The sequence below is a fragment of the Abrus precatorius genome, unplaced genomic scaffold, assembly GCF_003935025.1.
Source record: "Abrus precatorius isolate BTA unplaced genomic scaffold, Abrus_2018 Scaffold5, whole genome shotgun sequence".
NCBI lineage: Eukaryota > Viridiplantae > Streptophyta > Magnoliopsida > Fabales > Fabaceae > Abrus > Abrus precatorius.
Window position 1 is genome coordinate 1245572 of NW_020874395.1, and position 17467 is coordinate 1263038.

General features: G+C 33.8%; 3 protein-coding genes across 3 annotated transcripts; 2 read left to right on the forward strand and 1 right to left on the reverse strand.

Annotated features, from left to right (window-relative positions):
* Positions 1-1935: 1935 nt before the first annotated feature.
* On the forward strand, positions 1936-2904 carry LOC113867608 (senescence-associated carboxylesterase 101-like). The gene is made up of 2 exons (XM_027503008.1): positions 1936-2229; positions 2572-2904. Exons 1-2 carry the CDS (start codon positions 1936-1938, stop codon positions 2902-2904), a joined length of 627 nt encoding a protein of 208 aa, XP_027358809.1.
* A 2153-nt stretch (positions 2905-5057) lies between these two features.
* Positions 5058-6060, forward strand: LOC113867892 (peroxidase 31). The gene has a single exon (XM_027503399.1). It carries the CDS (start codon positions 5059-5061, stop codon positions 6028-6030), a length of 972 nt encoding a protein of 323 aa, XP_027359200.1. The 5' UTR covers position 5058; the 3' UTR covers positions 6031-6060.
* Positions 6061-9183: 3123 nt separating this feature from the next.
* LOC113867366 (U-box domain-containing protein 40) lies at positions 9184-11554 on the reverse strand. Its single transcript, XM_027502646.1, has one exon. The coding sequence runs from the start codon at positions 11140-11142 to the stop codon at positions 9493-9495; it is 1650 nt and encodes a 549-aa protein (XP_027358447.1). The 5' UTR covers positions 11143-11554; the 3' UTR covers positions 9184-9492.
* Between the last annotated feature and the right edge of the window lie 5913 nt (positions 11555-17467).

The window sequence follows — 17467 nt, forward strand, 5'->3', positions numbered from 1 at the left end:
CATCATGTCTCAATCTACACTGTATGTGATAAATGAAGCATTACTCATTCCTTGTTGATTTTCATGCAATTACTTAGTTGGATTTTGTGTGCTTGTGCTTTCAGATTTTGGAGTGGAATGGAGCTAGCACCTTTTGTGACAAGCACCGGTCTTCTTCGCAGATCATGGGATGTTATTTCCTCTCGTTATGAAGCAATTGTTTCAATCAAAGGAGAAGGACTGTCGTGGAATGTTTATAAAAAACCTGATTCAGATTTGATGATCATAGCATTTGAGGCCACTTTAGATTCTTTCAACTTTCAAGCGGATTTGATTCCATCTTCTGCTCTAAGACTGGACAATTTTCATCACTTTGGTTTTCTGTGTACCAAAACCAACCCAATTTTCTCTATCAACAGCACTGCACTTTCACTCTTCTATGAAAACCATCACTCGCTTGATGAGTGGAAGAAATCTGTGGTACATATCCTTCCCCTTGTCATTGTTTTATGCCTCTTCTGATTTCTATTTGAAAAATCCTTATCTGGGCTGCACAATTTTTATTTTTTTTCTGCAAATCTAGCTTATTAATACTGTTCTGAATGGAGCTGTTTGACCTTGTAAATTAGTCATCATCGCCAAAATATCACATTGTTTAGCTATAAAATTTCTCTTTTAAAAAAAGGGAACTTAAAAGAAAAGGGAGATTTTGTTTTGATTGTAATAATAATGTCGGCATGTTGCTCTATTTATTTTGCAAATCTAGTTACCTATCCATAAGCCTCATAGTTGGGGGTGTAAATTATGGACGATATTGTTTGTGGTCTTTGTTTCAGGTTAGTTTGTAAACTACTGATTGAAAAGTACATTTTTTTGGTGGGGGAGAATTTAGAAGTTATTTCAAATATGCATATTTATATGTTTTTATTTTGAAAACACTTGCGCTTAAGCTCCACTTCTTTTCTTCTCATATTTTCTCTAACTGCTCTTGGCATATATTGTTCCTCCCAAGTAAATCTTTATATAAAAATCCTAATGCAGATTAATAGTTTCACTTCATTGATTGTAACTGGACATGGTCTTGGAGGATCAATTGCTTCTCTCTTCACTATATCACTATTAGATAGCATTCGGTTAGGAAAGAATCGCCCACTCTGCATCACCTATGGTTCACCCCTTATTGGTGACAAGAAGTTGCAACAAGCCATAGCACATAGTCCTATTTGGAATTCCTGCTTTCTACACATGTGTGTCAATCAAAGACCCACTTCCAACACTCTTCATTCCTAACCATAGCTCTTCCGCTGCTGCATTGAGTCCTCAAACTGGCGCCTACATGCCTTTTGGCACATTTCTCTCGTGTTCTGTTGTAGATTTTCTTGTTTTGAGAACCCTGACTCTATTTTGGAACTTCTCATAGCATTGGGCTCAATCCATGATCAGAATCAAGAATTTCAATTTGCTGAGTATGAAAATATAGTAGAAAATCTCAGTCATAAAGCAATTTGCAAGGACCTTACTTTTCTGGCTGAAAACAAGCCTCTTCCAACATCAAATTCAGCACTTGCAAGTAGTATCAGTTTACAGTTGCGGGCATTGGGATTGACACCACATATGCAGGTAGACGTGTATATTCTATCTCACAAACTACTACAATTATTGAATTGAGCCTTATTTATTTTTGTTATGTGCAATCAAACTAGTATCTGGTGGCCATAAAATGAATTTTTCCTAACTCCATTTCAAAAATTGACTTGGCAGAAGCAACAGAATATTGATAGCAAAATTCTGGAAGTAAATATGAAAAAACTAGAAGAAAAAGTCATCATGCAAAGGAGGGTACTGTTTAAACCGTTAAAGAACTTGGATGAAATGAAGAAAATTATGGCCCAACTTGAATGGTATAAGAAGCTAACTAAAAACCAGGGAATAGGGTACTAAGACAACTACAAAAAGATGGACACACCGTGGAGCCATGATATTATTTCGTTCCATAAACAACTCACACTTTACTGGGAAAAGATGGTCGAAGAAGCAAATATAAAGCCTCAGAAAGAAAGTGATGCCTATCGTAAGAGTTGGCTCTATGCTGGGACTAGTTACAGGAGAATGGTTGAACCCCTCACTATTGCTGAATACTATAGAGATGGTGGTAAAGACTACGTGACAAAGAATAGACCTAAACACTTTATACTATTGGAGAAGTGGTTTAGGAATGAGACAACAAAAGACAAAACAACCAATGAAGAAGCTATTTTAACAACACAAGATTCTTACTATTGGGACTGTATTGAAAAGGATCTCCTTTCTCGCCAACACTCCATGGTTTCCCTAGACATGGAAGATAACTGGGACATATTATCTTATGAGGAGAATGAAGAACCTGATTCACCAATGTATCCTAGCAGTAGGGTATTTCTTGACCACTTTCTTCTTTCAAGCAAAAAGTTGAACCTTGTTGAAGACAACGAAAATGAAACAAGTAACAACAATGATGAAGATTATCCATGCTTTGAGGCACGTGTTCATGTGGCTTTCCTTTCCCGCCAAGAATCTATGGTTGTCAAAGAGAATTTAAAGAGAAATAGAAAGATAAATGTGGAATTTATTTTAACAACTGATTCTTGCTTTTGGGCGCATGTTGAAGAGGCTCTTCTTTTATGCAAAGAATTTAAGGTTGTCCGAGAGAAGCAAGAGATAGTGAAGAAATTGATTGAGTTCGAGGATTATCTTTATGGGTTGCTCCAAAATTATGAAGTGTCGCCAGAAATTTTCTTGAAGCAAAGCAGTTGTATGCGTTGGTGGAATAAGTATAGGGCAATTAAGGGAAGTTCATATAATTCAGCGCTCACAAGTTTCATGAAGGATCCTAGTAAGCGTGTGCGGTATGCTTTGGGAGCTTATGATTTCCCTTATTTCCCTTGAATTGTAATAACCATCCCATAATGAGTTTGTTTCGTAAGTTAAATTATAAACTTCCTTTATTTGAAAGTCTATTTGTAAACTCATATTTGTTCACTGAGGTTTAATATTATCTGTCTCTTGGTGACTTTACAGTGTGCCAAATGGTCACCCCTTTCTACACAGACATGAATTCTCTCTTTCATGTTAAAAAGTTTGGTTTTATGAACGGTTATTGGATCTTGAGTTGAATAGATAATGTGATAATTATATATTATGGGTTTAAAAACCATCTTGTATGTTTGTCAGGTTCAAGTCAAATTAGTGTGTTAGATTGCTATATAAATTGCTGGGTAGCAAATATAATTGACAAAATCTTACCTTACCTTTCATTTTCTGATTGGATTCATGCAAGATGATCATCCTTGTATTGAAAATGACAGGTACAGCTTGCCCCAACATAAAATTTGGTAACTAGAGCTCTTCATGGATGGAAACTTAAATTAGTATTATATTTTTGGATTAAGATTCCTTCTTTGCAATTGATATTCTATCAACTTAAAAAAATTATTGATTGGTTCGGATGGAACTATATGGTGTCGATCATTCATATTGTACATATGTCATTTTTTTATAATTTGCAAAAACAAAAAATTATACATATTTCACTGAACTTGCATTTTTCTAATAAATATGGATTATACATTTGAATACAACCTGTTCTCAAGCTCCTAAGAAGTAATTAAGTTTGCTGACGAAAAAAAAAGTAATTAATCTCGAATGTATTTGTGGGTTGCTCATGAATTATGTACTGTCATTACTAGAGATTTTCCCAACCCACTTAAACTTGGTTAAACGAGTATAAGGCAATAAAGGGAACTTAAAATACTAAACACATGTACACTAGCAAGCTTCATAAGCAACGTTCAAAATTACTATAAAATGAAGTATTAGAGAGGTGCCACAATAAACAAGGATCTCGTTTCATTTGAACCTTTTTTGTATCCCCTTCTGGCGGGTACATTGGATTCCTTTGTAATGCTATGCATCGTGATAGTGGAAGCTTCATTTTCTTTCCCTTTGGACTAGTAAAAAAATATTCATTGTTTTCCAACCGACACGGCATAATACTACCCTTCATAATTGCACTGCCATATAAGCTCAATTAATATGTTCATACTGTTACTAGAATTTTCCTCCCATCTTCCAGTCCTAAAACAGTTTCTATTTTCCTAAGACTACATGTATACCTATATCATATTCAATGTTCAATGATCAAACTGAAAAGATCTATAAATGCAAATTAAGTAATGTAAAAAATAAACGTTGAATCACAAAATTTTCTTTAAATTTTAAAGACAACTATATTTCTAGAAATTTAAACTCAAAATCACTTATTAAATCAGAACAACCTTCAATAACAAAGTAATATAAAATAGAATATTTTCAATAACTCAATCGCTAAAGATGCTCCAAAAAGCTGTCATTTTCATCCGCTTAAAACGGCCTTACAAACCAGCTTTGCCTGCGTGAGATTCTCGGCTGGCTGTCACCCATGTCCAAAATCATACACCTTTTCATCCAGTTTTAATAAATAAAAACGATTAAATAAATAAATAAATAAAACAAAAGTTAGAGACGAATAACTATCAAAAATTATGAAAAAGATAATTCTAAATTTCTCTTAAGCTCTTAAAATAATCTTTTTTTAATTATAAAGATTTTTAAAAAATTAATTTTATTTAAACCAAATAAAATTATTATAAAGGATAAAAATTTAACTAAATACAATTTTATTTAAATTGAACAAGATAATTATAAACAGTAAAAAATTTAAATATTTAATACAGACTAAAATTCAATAAAAATTGTTAAAATAATTTCGATTTTCACAGTTACCAACTGAAAAAAAAAACGATAGCGTTGATGTCGGGCAGTGGAATTAGAGTAACATGACAGCACAGAGGGGAAAGAGGTTGTCCCCACTACAGCTGAGCTGAGCTGAGCTGAGCTGAACTTGGAAGGCGCACATCCCGTGATTTATTACGCACATGCCCGTAGTGGCGCGTGTCTCTTCGTCTTTCTCCTTCTCCTTCTGCAAAACCCACTCAAACAAAACCCTCCTTTCTTTTATCTGCTCTTCTCTTCTGACACTCACTCACTCACTCTGTCACTACAATGGCAATGTCATGTTCACTCTTCTTCTTGACGCTCTTCTTCTTCACAACACCTTCACAAGCTAGACTCACTTTGGATTTCTACAAGGACTCGTGTCCCCAATTCAGCAAGATCATCCAAGACACTGTCACATCCAAGCAGATCTCCAGCCCCACCACCGCCCCCGCCACGCTCCGCCTCTTCCTCCACGATTGTCTCCTCCCCAACGGCTGCGATGCTTCCGTTCTCCTCTCCTCCACCGCCTTCAACACCGCCGAACGCGACGCTGACATCAACCTCTCCCTCCCCGGCGACGCCTTCGACCTCGTCGTCCGCGCCAAGACCGCCCTCGAACTCGCCTGTCCCAACACCGTCTCCTGCGCCGATATCCTCTCCGCCGCCACGCGCGACCTCCTCATCATGCTTGGCGGCCCCTACTTCCCCCTCTACCTCGGCCGCCGCGACGGTCGCATCTCACGGGCGGCCTCCGTCGCCGGCCACCTCCCCAAACCCTCGATGCCAATCTCCCAAATCACCGAAATCTTCACCCAACGCGGCTTCTCCGTGGAAGAATTCGTGGCTCTCAGTGGGGCCCACACCGTCGGGTTCTCCCATTGCTCCGAATTCATCTCCGACATCAACACCAACTACACTTCTTATTCTTCCCAATATAACCCTCGTTTCGCTCAGGGGCTTCAAAGGGCTTGCGCTGATTACAAAAAGAACCCTACCTTGTCAGTGTTCAACGATGTTATGACACCTAACAAGTTCGATAACGTTTACTTCCAGAACCTTCCAAAGGGTTTGGGTGTGTTGAAATCGGATCATGGGTTGTACAATGACCCTATTACTAGACCCTTTGTTGAGAACTTTGCTAAGGATCAAAATAGGTTCTTTCAGGTCTTTGGTAAGGCAATGCAGAAGCTTAGTCTCTTGGGCGTTCAAACTGGGAGAAAGGGTGAGATCAGACGCAGGTGTGATCAGGTTAATTGATTCATTCATTCATGTTTGTCACTTGGCATTGCCGATTGAGTGAGGGTAGTGGGTGTTTTTCTTTTTCTTTTTGTTGGGGTTAAGGTTAAAGGTTAAAGGTTAAAACTTGAATTCTTTTTTTCTTTTTTAATTGTTATAGTTCTCTCTGTCTGTGCATGAATTTGATGCTTTTATTTAAGCTAAGCTCAATTATACATACATAGTTTTACTCTGTGAGATGGTGATGCGGGCAGTTGCCCTTATTGTTGTTGTCTCGGAATAGATGAGTGAGTCTGATGAGTCTCATTTTCGAGTGTTATATTATAAAATTTTAATAAAGGCTCTCATTTTTAAGAATGTTGGAACTTGGAAGCTTGTGTTTTGTGTTGGTTTTGGCCAGCAAATAAGTATTATTCATTGACATAATAGATTTGTCATGGAATTACGCTTCTTTTTTTTTATAAATATTTCTTCGGACACATGATAGGTAGTGTAGTTCCTAGTAAGTTAGAGCTTGTAATAAAATTACAAATAAATATATGAAGGACGCTTTATCAAGTTATGATCTGCGCTTAAATAATGAAAACGTAACTAGGAAAGAAAATTTGCTTAGGCAATATTAAAATGTAGCATAAGTTTTGTCCCTTCTGGGTGTCTTGGAAACAGCTTGTTTTAAAGCCAATGCACCAGCACCATGCATGTGCATACCTACATTTTACTATTATACAGCTGCATTTGTTGCGGAGTTTTTAATGCAGCTACCAGAAGCGCCGCATGCACCTTGTCCACACTCTTGTTTATGTGATTAGTGATTAATCAAAACTCAAATAATCCTTATGAATGAATAATGAATAAACAAAGGTTATCATGGTAAAGTGATTTACTGCTTTTAGGTTTCATGTTAGGTAACTACACTATTTTGTTTTGACTGAAAGTTCGGTGTGTTTGACTATTTGTTCATCTGGTGCACAATTTTTTTAAAAAAAAACTTGAATTAGATTTCGCGGTGATAGAGGAACCGAATCTAAAGAGAGACAGGTTTTGTGTTTAGTCAAATGATGAATGGGGGTACCAGGCTGGATTAAAGGGATCATAGTGTTAAACGTGGGACCTAGTATCATGGTTTCTTTTGCTTACTCCACGGGCAGGGTTGTTATCAATATTCATGACCCTTAACACCTTTATTGATTATTATAGTGACTGAAAAGAAAACTTTATTGCCAAATCCGAAACATCTCTGTGATTGTTTGATTTTAATGCACGCGGTTTGGGTTCTAGACCAATATGATTTGTCTCCCCCCTCCTAAAATAAAATCTCAAAGTATTATAAATGTAAAGGTTTTTCTTGATGAGTATCACCGAATGTGAACCATATTTACATTGGAGTATAGAATTTGAAATTTAATTGGTGTAAAAGGAATAGATATGAGTTGAATTGGCGTATATTTATTGTCCCTTTATTTTAAATTTTGATGTAATTAATTTTATATTGTTAAATTCGATCGGATTGTGTATCTAAATTAGTTTAGTTACAGATTTTATATTGAACTTTATGAGATGTAATCAAACAGGCTGTGGTATTCGTTTGGTTTTCAATCAAAATTCATTTCCTCCATCATGCATAATATACATTATTTCAAGTCTTTAGGCGATTCATTAAGGAATTAAAAAAATGTGTATATTGAAAAAGCGTTATAACATTATTCAAGTACTTCCATTATAACTTCGCTGTATTTTCAAATAAAAAAATATTTATGGAGATGTTTGTTGATAAAATCCTTAATTTATAAGCAAAGACTGAGAACTTTTATAAGATTATTTACGACGATCTATGATTGATATTTGGAGATTACAATATTCTGGGCCTGCATATCATAACTAGATATCATTGGTGACTGAAAGAGAGACTAAATTATGTGGAGTTGTATGAACTGAAATGCCAACAGCCCCCAAGAACTTAGATTATGTTTGATTTTTATTTTTTAAAAACAGTTTTTAATTTTTAAAAATAAATTGTAGTACAAATTTATACTACAATTTATTTTTAAAAACTAAAAACTGTTTTTTAAAATTAAATCAAACATGCTCTTAGTGATTATTAACCAATTTTTCATTTTTGGTCGCTAGTCATTGTATCTGCTTCATTCAGCCCCACTTGTTAACCCTCGTCCCTAGGTAAAAAATTTAACTTTTTTCATGTGGGCATATTGCATTCAAATTTGGGAAATATAAAATAAATATGCAAATATATCCAAAAGAAGAAATAAACGAGAGGCATAAAAACAATAATTTATTATTATTAATAATGTTATTTTAAAAAAAAAAAGTTCCAAAAGCTACTCCCTCATATATCTATGGAACCTCATAATATCTCAGCCATTTGAGCTTGAACCTGCTCAATTCAGCCCTCATTTGTGTCACCTACGTTTTGATATGAGCCCAGGTCTTGTTTGGCAGCATGATCTTCAATCTCATTCTGCATGTGGGCCTTTTGGTTTCTATGATGTAGCTCCATATCATTAAACCATAATGGTATATCTAGATCCAAAAGAAAAAAAAAATGGCATGATTGTATGTTATAAGAATTATGATGCTACTTAATACTCGATTGCAATTATTATATTTTTAGAGAACATAATACTAATAGTTGATACTGGATCATGACCTTGTTGAACACCTATGAAGTGAAAGAAAATGAAGTGAGAAAGGAATAAGAGTAAAACGAGTGTAGTAAGGAAAAGGTGATACAAATGGCGAGTCATGTGACTCTAGTGAGCATAATTGTGGGACATGAATCCCCTTAAGATTATTGTCACTAGCAATGGCGATTCCATTGGAGCTAATTAACTTTTGTCGAGCTGAAACACACAAGAAAGACAACGATTTCACGGAAAATTCTCTTGTAATGGAGGAACCAGAACCATACATTTCCTTGGATATTACTAGATTGCTCTTTTAAGTTTTACATTAAAAAACAACAAAATTATGGTCACAAGAATGCGTATTCAGATAATATACTTGGAATACGTTGAAAATGAAAGGACTATAATGTGAGCTTAAGTTATATTAAGATACAAAAGTTTTGAGTGCAAAAGTAGAGAAAAAAAAGGAAAGGCAAGAGCCAAAAAGGGAACATAACCAGCTATAGTGTGTGGTTGAAGGAATAAAGTGGTAGCATAAGCATATACACAAACGCTCCCTCCGCACTTTCTGCTCCAAAAATCATCGACTTTATTAGTCTTTCTCTTCATTTATTCAATCACCTTTCTTTGTTTCCCTACACAATTCATTTTCACCTGAAAAATCATTTCTATTTCCACCCTCAAAACAAGACATTCACCAATTCTCCATCCAACATAAAAGATCAGAAAACAATGTGAAAAAAAAAATGACATCATAATCAGAACCCTAATCACAGCATTGTCTTTAAAAAAAACCCAAAATCCAATAATTACATTAAAAAAACAAAAAATTGAGCTGTACTCAAAACTCGGCCGAGTTAGCACTTGACTCGTCGAACCCACTCCCGAGTCGAGTCCGAGTTCGACAACCCAGCCCCGAGTCAAGCAACTCTTCCCAGTCCACATCCTCTTCCTCCACCTCCTTAGCCCTCATAATCTCCAATATCTTCCTCACTTTATGCTTACCCCTCTCACTCCCTACTTTCTCCACCTTTTGCAGAACCTCCACCGCCCCCGCCGCCTTCGCCACCGCCTTAAACCTCAACCCGCCGTGACTCAGCGCGTACAAAACCGCCACGCAACTATCCCGAGTCGACCTGGTCCCCAACTCGGTCCCACCCAACAGCCCCACCAAACACTCCACCGCACCCGCATCCAACATCGCAGCCCGCCCTTCCGACCCGGAACCCAAGTTGCCCAGAATCAAAAGAACTCGACCCATCATATGACCCGATTTGACCATATTTAAAAGAACCGGAACCGACCCGAGTTTAACCATCTTGGCCCGGTTACTCTGCACCAAAGAAAGATGATAAAGCGCCAAAGCCGAGTCATGCCGAGTTCGCTCGCTCTCGGATCGGAGCGTGTTAAGCAACGGCGAAAGAGCACCCAAAACCCCAATTGCGGTTTTGTTATCATCTTCAAGTGCCAAACTGAAGAGTGCACCAGAAGCGTGTTCCTGCGCCTCAGAGGATCCAAACTTCAAAACCTCGATCAACGGTGGAACGATCCCTGACCGCACGATCTTCACTTTGTTGTTCTTCTCCAACGAAAGGTTGACCACAGAGGCAAGAGCGTTGACCTGAACGTTGGTGTATTTTGAAACAACGAGGGAACGTAGAGCAGAGAGTAACCGAGTGGTGCAGAGTTGAACCCTTGTTTCTTCTCTCGTTCTCGTCAGCTTTCTGAGCGAAACGAGTGCTTCTTCGATCACGAAAACTTGAGGGTTTTTTAGTTTGGCCATGATCTCTTCTTCTTCTGGGGTTGTGGCGGTTTCGATTTCTGAAGAGGAAGGTGAAGAGTAGCAGCAACTGGGACGCGTGGAGAGCTGAAGAGGTGGGGTTGAGGCTGAGGTTGTGGCTATGGATTCCTCGGAGCTAGTGTACAAGTGCGTGGGTCTACGAGGGACTTCAGTTTGCGCGTGGTGGAGAAGGTTGGGTTTTGGGTTTTTGTTAACTCCTCGAATTAAGTCTTTGTCTGTGACGGGGTTGCTGTTTTGTAGGGTTGGGTTCGAGGAGATTAAGGTGCGTACGAGGTTGGGGTTGGAGGAATGGTGGGGTGGGGGTGTTGAGGTGGTTTTGCACCATTTGACTATGGCGGATTTGAGGGCGAGGTTGGGGATTACGGTGGAGAAATCTGGGGTGGTGCCATCGGAGAGTTGAGGGGTAAAGTTGAGATTTTTACATGCTTCCACGGAAGAACGTTCGAAGGAATGGCCTGAAGAGACAATGACTGGGTCTGCCATGAGTGTACCTGCAATGGGGCAGAGGAACTCTTCAGGTTGGTTTTGGTTTTGAGTTTGGGTTTTGGTTTTGGTTTTGGTTTTGGTGTGGAAGAAGATCTTCTTCCATTTCGGCTTCGGAGTGCTTATTATTGGTTCTGATTCTTTTGCTCCTTTGTGTGATGGCCATTTCTTGTGGACCATGACCTTCACGCTTTGTTGAATCTCCATAGGGTGGTTTTTGTTTCTTGCTTCTGCCCCTCTCAATAAAGTCGGTTGCTTTTGCTATGCTCAAGTGTGAAGAACAAGTTCTTCTTCGGAGGGTTGTTGAGAGTGAGGAATGAAGATTCCATCGTTGGAACTTTGAATATCGGAGATTTAGTTTGTTAGGGAGGTGTCATCAGAAGTCCAATAACATCGGGTTTTTGTTAGTTTTGGTTTACTAGATTCCTAAAACTAAGGGTGGGTTCGGTGGTGTATGTACATGTTTGAAGTGAGTGGAAAAGAAAGGGAGAGAATGCTTGTATGATGACAATGATGATTTGGTGGTGTTGATGCAGTGGTGAGTTTTGATTCCTTTGCTTTTGGAAAATCTGCCCAATTGGAAAGGGAAAGTTGAGGAAGCGAGTGAGTGATGATGCTAAACGTTAAACCTAATTGCATGAGTTTGTCGATTTAACCAATGATAACTAAGTTATGTTTCCCAATTTCCTTTTATCTCCCCAAAATCACTGTGCTTATTTTAATTTATCTCCTACTTTTCGGATTTATTGAATTTGAATCTGTCCCAATCACTAGTTTTATCAGTTATCACTGATTAGAGGAGATCATCTTTCTGCAAACATTTTCCCGATTTCACCTAATAATGCATAAGGTTATTAATATGATGCGTGAAAATATCTGGGCAGTTCATGATGAGTTCAGATATAAACAAGTTGTTGTTATGCTGATATTGTTTATTATGAAGCATGAGAACATTTTGAGATTAATTTTGGATTCATTAAAAATATTTTTACAATGTATTTAAATATTTGTTATCATATGACTAAAATTTAAATGAGTGCAACTGAATGAAGCAATAACAACACATACCAAATTAAAATTAAGTCTCAATATTTGTTTTTTTTAATATAATCTGATATAAACAATATAATTTTCTGATAAAATGTTTCAAATTAATTAAAATGATTTTGAAAAGAGTCATATTATATAATCAAGTTGTTATATATATATATAACGTATTATATGACATATAAAACATTAGGGGATTAAAATATCTATAAATTACTACTAAAGTATTGAAACTTTTTCTTAAAAAAGAAAAAAACTGAAACATTAAAATCTCACAAGAAATTATCAGTAGTCAAAATACTACGTATTTTACCATTTTTACACATAAGCCTGGGCATTGTAGAGACAAACCGATGAAATATACCTGATTATAGAATAGTAGTTTTTTTTTAAAAAAAGCATTTGTTATTTTTCCATTGATTTTTATTTTTCTTTACTTCAAATAAGTCCTTTCGAAATCCTTATTTATTTCTATATAATTCATGTTACTTTTTATTAGTTTATGTAACATTAAACAACTTATATAATAAAAAAAAACTTAACTTATATAATATAGCATTGAATAAATATAGATAGCAATGTAATATTTACACATTTGCTACATTTGTATTCTCAAATTTTAATCTTAAAAATCTTAATCTTATTACTTAAATGTTTATTTAAAAAATATGAAAGTATTGCTTACGATATATTCTGCCCATATTATATTTTAGTGATCAACTTAAATACTACGTGAGTAAATAACAAAGAGTGTTAACAAATAACTAAAAAAAATCATGAACTTTTAGAGAAAGAAAACTTTATTTAAACCTAATATTTAGTCTCTGTGACTGTGAGCATTAATTTTGATTTTTGTACAGTTGTGTCTGAAATAATTACTCATTGCCCACGCGTAGCAGATTGATATTTGTATGTTACCATTTTCTGTAAAATGTCAGAGTATGTAAAAGGGAAAAAGAAGAACGCCAGAAAAAAAACGCAGCTTCCAAATTGGTCCATCATTTGATGTCAACGTTACCACAGATGCGTCCAAGCATATAGAACATGACTCCTTTGAATGTTACCACTTACCAGCTTTATAAGGTTAATAAAAACATTGCCCTTTTCCACATTTTTGGACTATCAAATTCAAAGCAATGCCTCAATCGTTTATAATGCCAATAATCACAATTTTCATAAGATATATACACTAACCCGTTTATTTGAGTTACAAATGTTAACCAAGTTATAGATAACAACCATTTTCTAAATTCTTTTGTTGACTCCTCTTCATAAATTTATGTATCGTCTAGTAATTGAAGACGATTTTCATACTGGTTAATGACATGTTTCCATGATCAGTTACACCGAACAAAAGAGAACTGGAAAAGGCATTAATGATTTGGAAGAACCCTGAAATCTCAATGATCAAAACTCAAAATTTAAGGATCAGTGAATAAATTATGGGCAATTAGGTAGCATTACACTAGGGAGGAAGCCCCACTTTATGTGAGGACAGTGCCACATATTCCTTTAAGGTAAGCCCTCAATCAGCATAAAAAGGTTAAATAAAAAGGATGTTCTTTTCTAGCTTCCCAATACCCACTTTGCAATTTAAGCTCATTTTATATACAAATATATATTCTGTGGACAAAAACACCAAATGGTATCTTAGCACAGAATGCTTTGCATGGAGAAGGTTGTGTTTTCCAATTAAGTCACCCATTGAAGGCACAATTTGGTATCATTATTGAAATCTTAATAGCTAAGTCTACGTCGCACTAAGCACCCTGATATGGACCTTTATGAGTGTAATAGGCTGGACTTACATCTATATCTCTCTTTGCAAAAAGTGATTGATTCCTTTTGCATTTTCCTGGCCCACCTCCACAGACCACATTGTTCTTTTACCTTTCTCTTTACATTATGTTATATGCTTAATTAAATCTTACATCTTTAAAAAAATTGTATGATTTGAATTTATTTTTTATAAATTATTTTATTAAAGTTAGTCCTTATTTTTTTACAAATTATTGTTCTTAATCTCTTAATACATAACAGTATTTCAAAGGAACCCATCAGCAAGAAAAAGTAAAAACAATAGTTTCAGAGTCTTGCATTTTTTTTTCTTAAGTAAATTCATAATTGTGTTCCAAATTACCTTAAACTTCTGTCTTACTTCACCTTTACAATCTAGAAGACAATATAAGAAGATTTTATTTATTGGGTGGATCCACACGCCACGTGATAAACTTAATAATTCGTATTTAAATTAAAATAAGTCTTCTATGAGTCCCACTAGCTCCTTCTTTTATTATTATTATTATTATTATTACTACTGTTGTTTTTTATTGTGTGAACTTTTCTCATATACGTAGGTGGAGGGTCAATTGCATTAATGGATGGAAATTTTATTTTCACTGCACAAAACCTTATCCATTAAAATTATACTGTTTTATTATAAAATATAATGAAAAGTTTGAAAAGAAAATGTACTGCTCTTTCAAATCAAAACTGGAACTAGTTATTTTTATATTATACACTATTTTAGTGGGTATTTAGTGGGATTTATTTTTCAATTTTTTTTACAGTTTTTGAGAAAATATTTTTAAAATGATTATTTTTTAAAATCATTAGTTATATGTTTCGTTTTAGGTAGAGTTATACAGAAGTATTAATTTTGAATTTTCATTTTCTTGAGAATGACTTCTTTTAATTTTTCTTTTTATACATATCATGTTGTTTTTTGTTACATCATGTAATTTTTCTCAAACACTGTTACTTAAATTTATTAAATTCTAACTTGAATTAGAATTTTGACATGTCATATTAAATTAATATGAGTCTTGACTCACACGATTTACTTTCATAATTTTTTAAATTATAAGCGTGTTTTCTTTAGTTTATTCTTATTTAATAAAATATAATTCAAATTATCAATAAAAAGGCATTTTATTATATTCTCTTCTTGTTTAAGATGGGTTATCTTATCATTATTCAATCATGAATATTTTTTCCTATATTAAAAATCATGCTGTTTTGTTAGTAAACATAAAATTCAAGAGAGTATTTGAGTTTATTTTAATTTCAGTGGAGGTCTAATAGTTAATATGACGAGGAAGATCGGTTATGCTATAAAACAAATACAAAGTGTATGCTGAGATTATCCGAAGATTAAGATTTTTCTGTCTTTCGTTTTGTTTTCTTGTAAACATGAGGAATGAAGTGTTTTCTGAAGAAAAAAAATTATATAATCTAATATGATCTGAATTTTCTTGTTGTATTGGATTTCATAATTGTTTCCTCGCATTATTGCCAATGGTTTGTGGGGTTATTGTTTCCATGAATAAGCACAAATTAACCTTATTCATATTATTCATGAATGTATGTGGGGTTATTGTTTGCAAAAGATCTATGGGCATCAACAAATTTGACTTAGCTATGTGCTGTCTATTATATACTTTAATTCTCTTAAACTTTACAAGAATAAAAAGAAAGTTCTACTTTAAACATTTTCAATTTATGACCTTTTTTGTTTAGTAATAGTCAACATTCCCTGTGTAATAATGCATATTATGTGTTGAGATTTAGGATCCAATAGAGGTGGGTGTAGAGATCTATGCTTGTAAAAGAATGCTTTTTTTTTTCCCACATGCTACATATTTTGTGGTCATTAGAGACTATTCTTAAGTGAAAAGCTTGATTTCCATTCAATTTTTACATTTTTCCTTGCATATTGGGTCGTTAATTAAGGTTTCTGAGAATCATTCAGTAGTCTCATCCTCATGATAGTTTATTTACATGTTTTGTTGTATAAGAGTAATGTTATATTTTCTTTCAACATTTTTTTTTATTAATTTGTCTAATATTTATAAAAATGTTGAATGAAAAAATAAATATATTAAAGATCTAGAAAGTATAAAAAAAAAAATCAATACTTTAGTTATTTAATAAGCAGATGGATTAATTATAAACAACAAAACTCTTCCTCCTTAATTGAGAGTAATGTCTACCACATTAAAAACTAAATATTAAAATGTGCATCTTAAATCAAACTCTTGCAAAACTAACTGAAACTTATCTTGGTGGATGCACCTTTTTCAGGTCACTCGAGCACCATATATAGCAGAGACACCATCATGCAATCATGAATGTAGAACTACCAGTCGTTGATTATGGCCTCCAATGGAAGCCCTGCATGTCTCCACCATCAACCACTGCACATGGAAGAAGAAGAAAAAGGACATAAGAACGTGCAGAATAAAAGAGGAACATATGAGTAAAGAGAGGAGAGGAAAAAGCTATCATTAAGAGACCATAATAGAAGATTAATGACACTGACGATAAGTTTGAAGGATCAAAATCCAACATGTACATTTTAATTAGTTGGTCACAAAGTGGGACAGAAAAATTTTATACCGATAAAATCTAATGTAAATCACAAAAATAAAACTAAAAAGTTGAAAACCAAACAAATAAAAAGCAAAAAAAATTGAAAAATAAAAAAATATCATTTTTTTAGTTATTGGATTTGATTTTATATCTAGTTTTTAAACTAATTCAATCTATCATAAAATAAGATTTATTAATCTAATTCAAATTTAATAAAGTTGAAAATTTAATAAAATATATATTTTTTTTATAAAAGATCAAAAGCTTGAAACAAATTCACTCTATCCAATTTTCAAAAGCATAAATTTGAAAATTTGTATAAAATATCATAAAATAAGATTTATTAATCTAATTCAAAATATTTTTAATCAAATCATATTGATTTAGATTTGATGTTGTATTTTAAATGATCTAAACTAAAGTGCAGTATATTTTTATAGTCAAACGGAAGACCTTTTTTTATTAAAAATAATTTAAATTGAAGGATAAAAAGTCCCTATAACTAACTTGCTAGTTAGATTTATCTCAATTTTTTTTATTTTTTTAAAAATATATTTGAAAAAATATATGTAAGTTTTCTATAAAAGGTTGAAATCTAAAACAAGTTTCAAAATTTCTTTTCAGAGAAGATTAAAAAAAAAGGTATAGAACAAACTAATCATAATCCATAGATTCACTTTTTTTTATTATTATTTAAACAAACCAACCCTTTAATCAAATTAGAATTACTGAATTCGGGTCTATTGTAGGATACAAAGATAATGGCCCAACCCTGAATATCATACACATTCATGTTTGAAATGCTGAAGTCTTGAGAGGGTTGATCTCCAAGAATCCTGAATATAAAAAAATAAAAAACAAAGTGTGAATACAAAATTTAATAACGATAATATCATAACCAACATATCTAAAAATTAGTAAAATATTATTCAAACAAAAAAAAACTAAATATTTTTTAATTTTTACTCTTATTTTTTAATTTAAATTTTTTTATCAATAATAGTTGTATAACTAATGAAAATGTTATTATTATTTTTCTACATTACATATTTTTTTTTATTAAAGATAATCTTATTTGAGTTAGATAAAAGAATTATCAACGGTAAAACCTTTT

Excerpts from the sequence above, each read along its gene's own strand:
- LOC113867892 (XM_027503399.1), top strand. The coding sequence starts at position 5,059 with ATGGCAATGTCATGTTCACTCTTCTTCTTGACGCTCTTCTTCTTCACA.
- LOC113867366 (XM_027502646.1), bottom strand. The coding sequence starts at position 11,142 with ATGGAGATTCAACAAAGCGTGAAGGTCATGGTCCACAAGAAATGGCCA.
- LOC113867608 (XM_027503008.1), top strand. The coding sequence starts at position 1,936 with ATGGACACACCGTGGAGCCATGATATTATTTCGTTCCATAAACAACTC. Across the intron at positions 2,230-2,571 it reads ACAAAACAACCAATGAAGAA|ATAAATGTGGAATTTATTTT; the intron begins GCTATTTTAACA and ends AGAAATAGAAAG.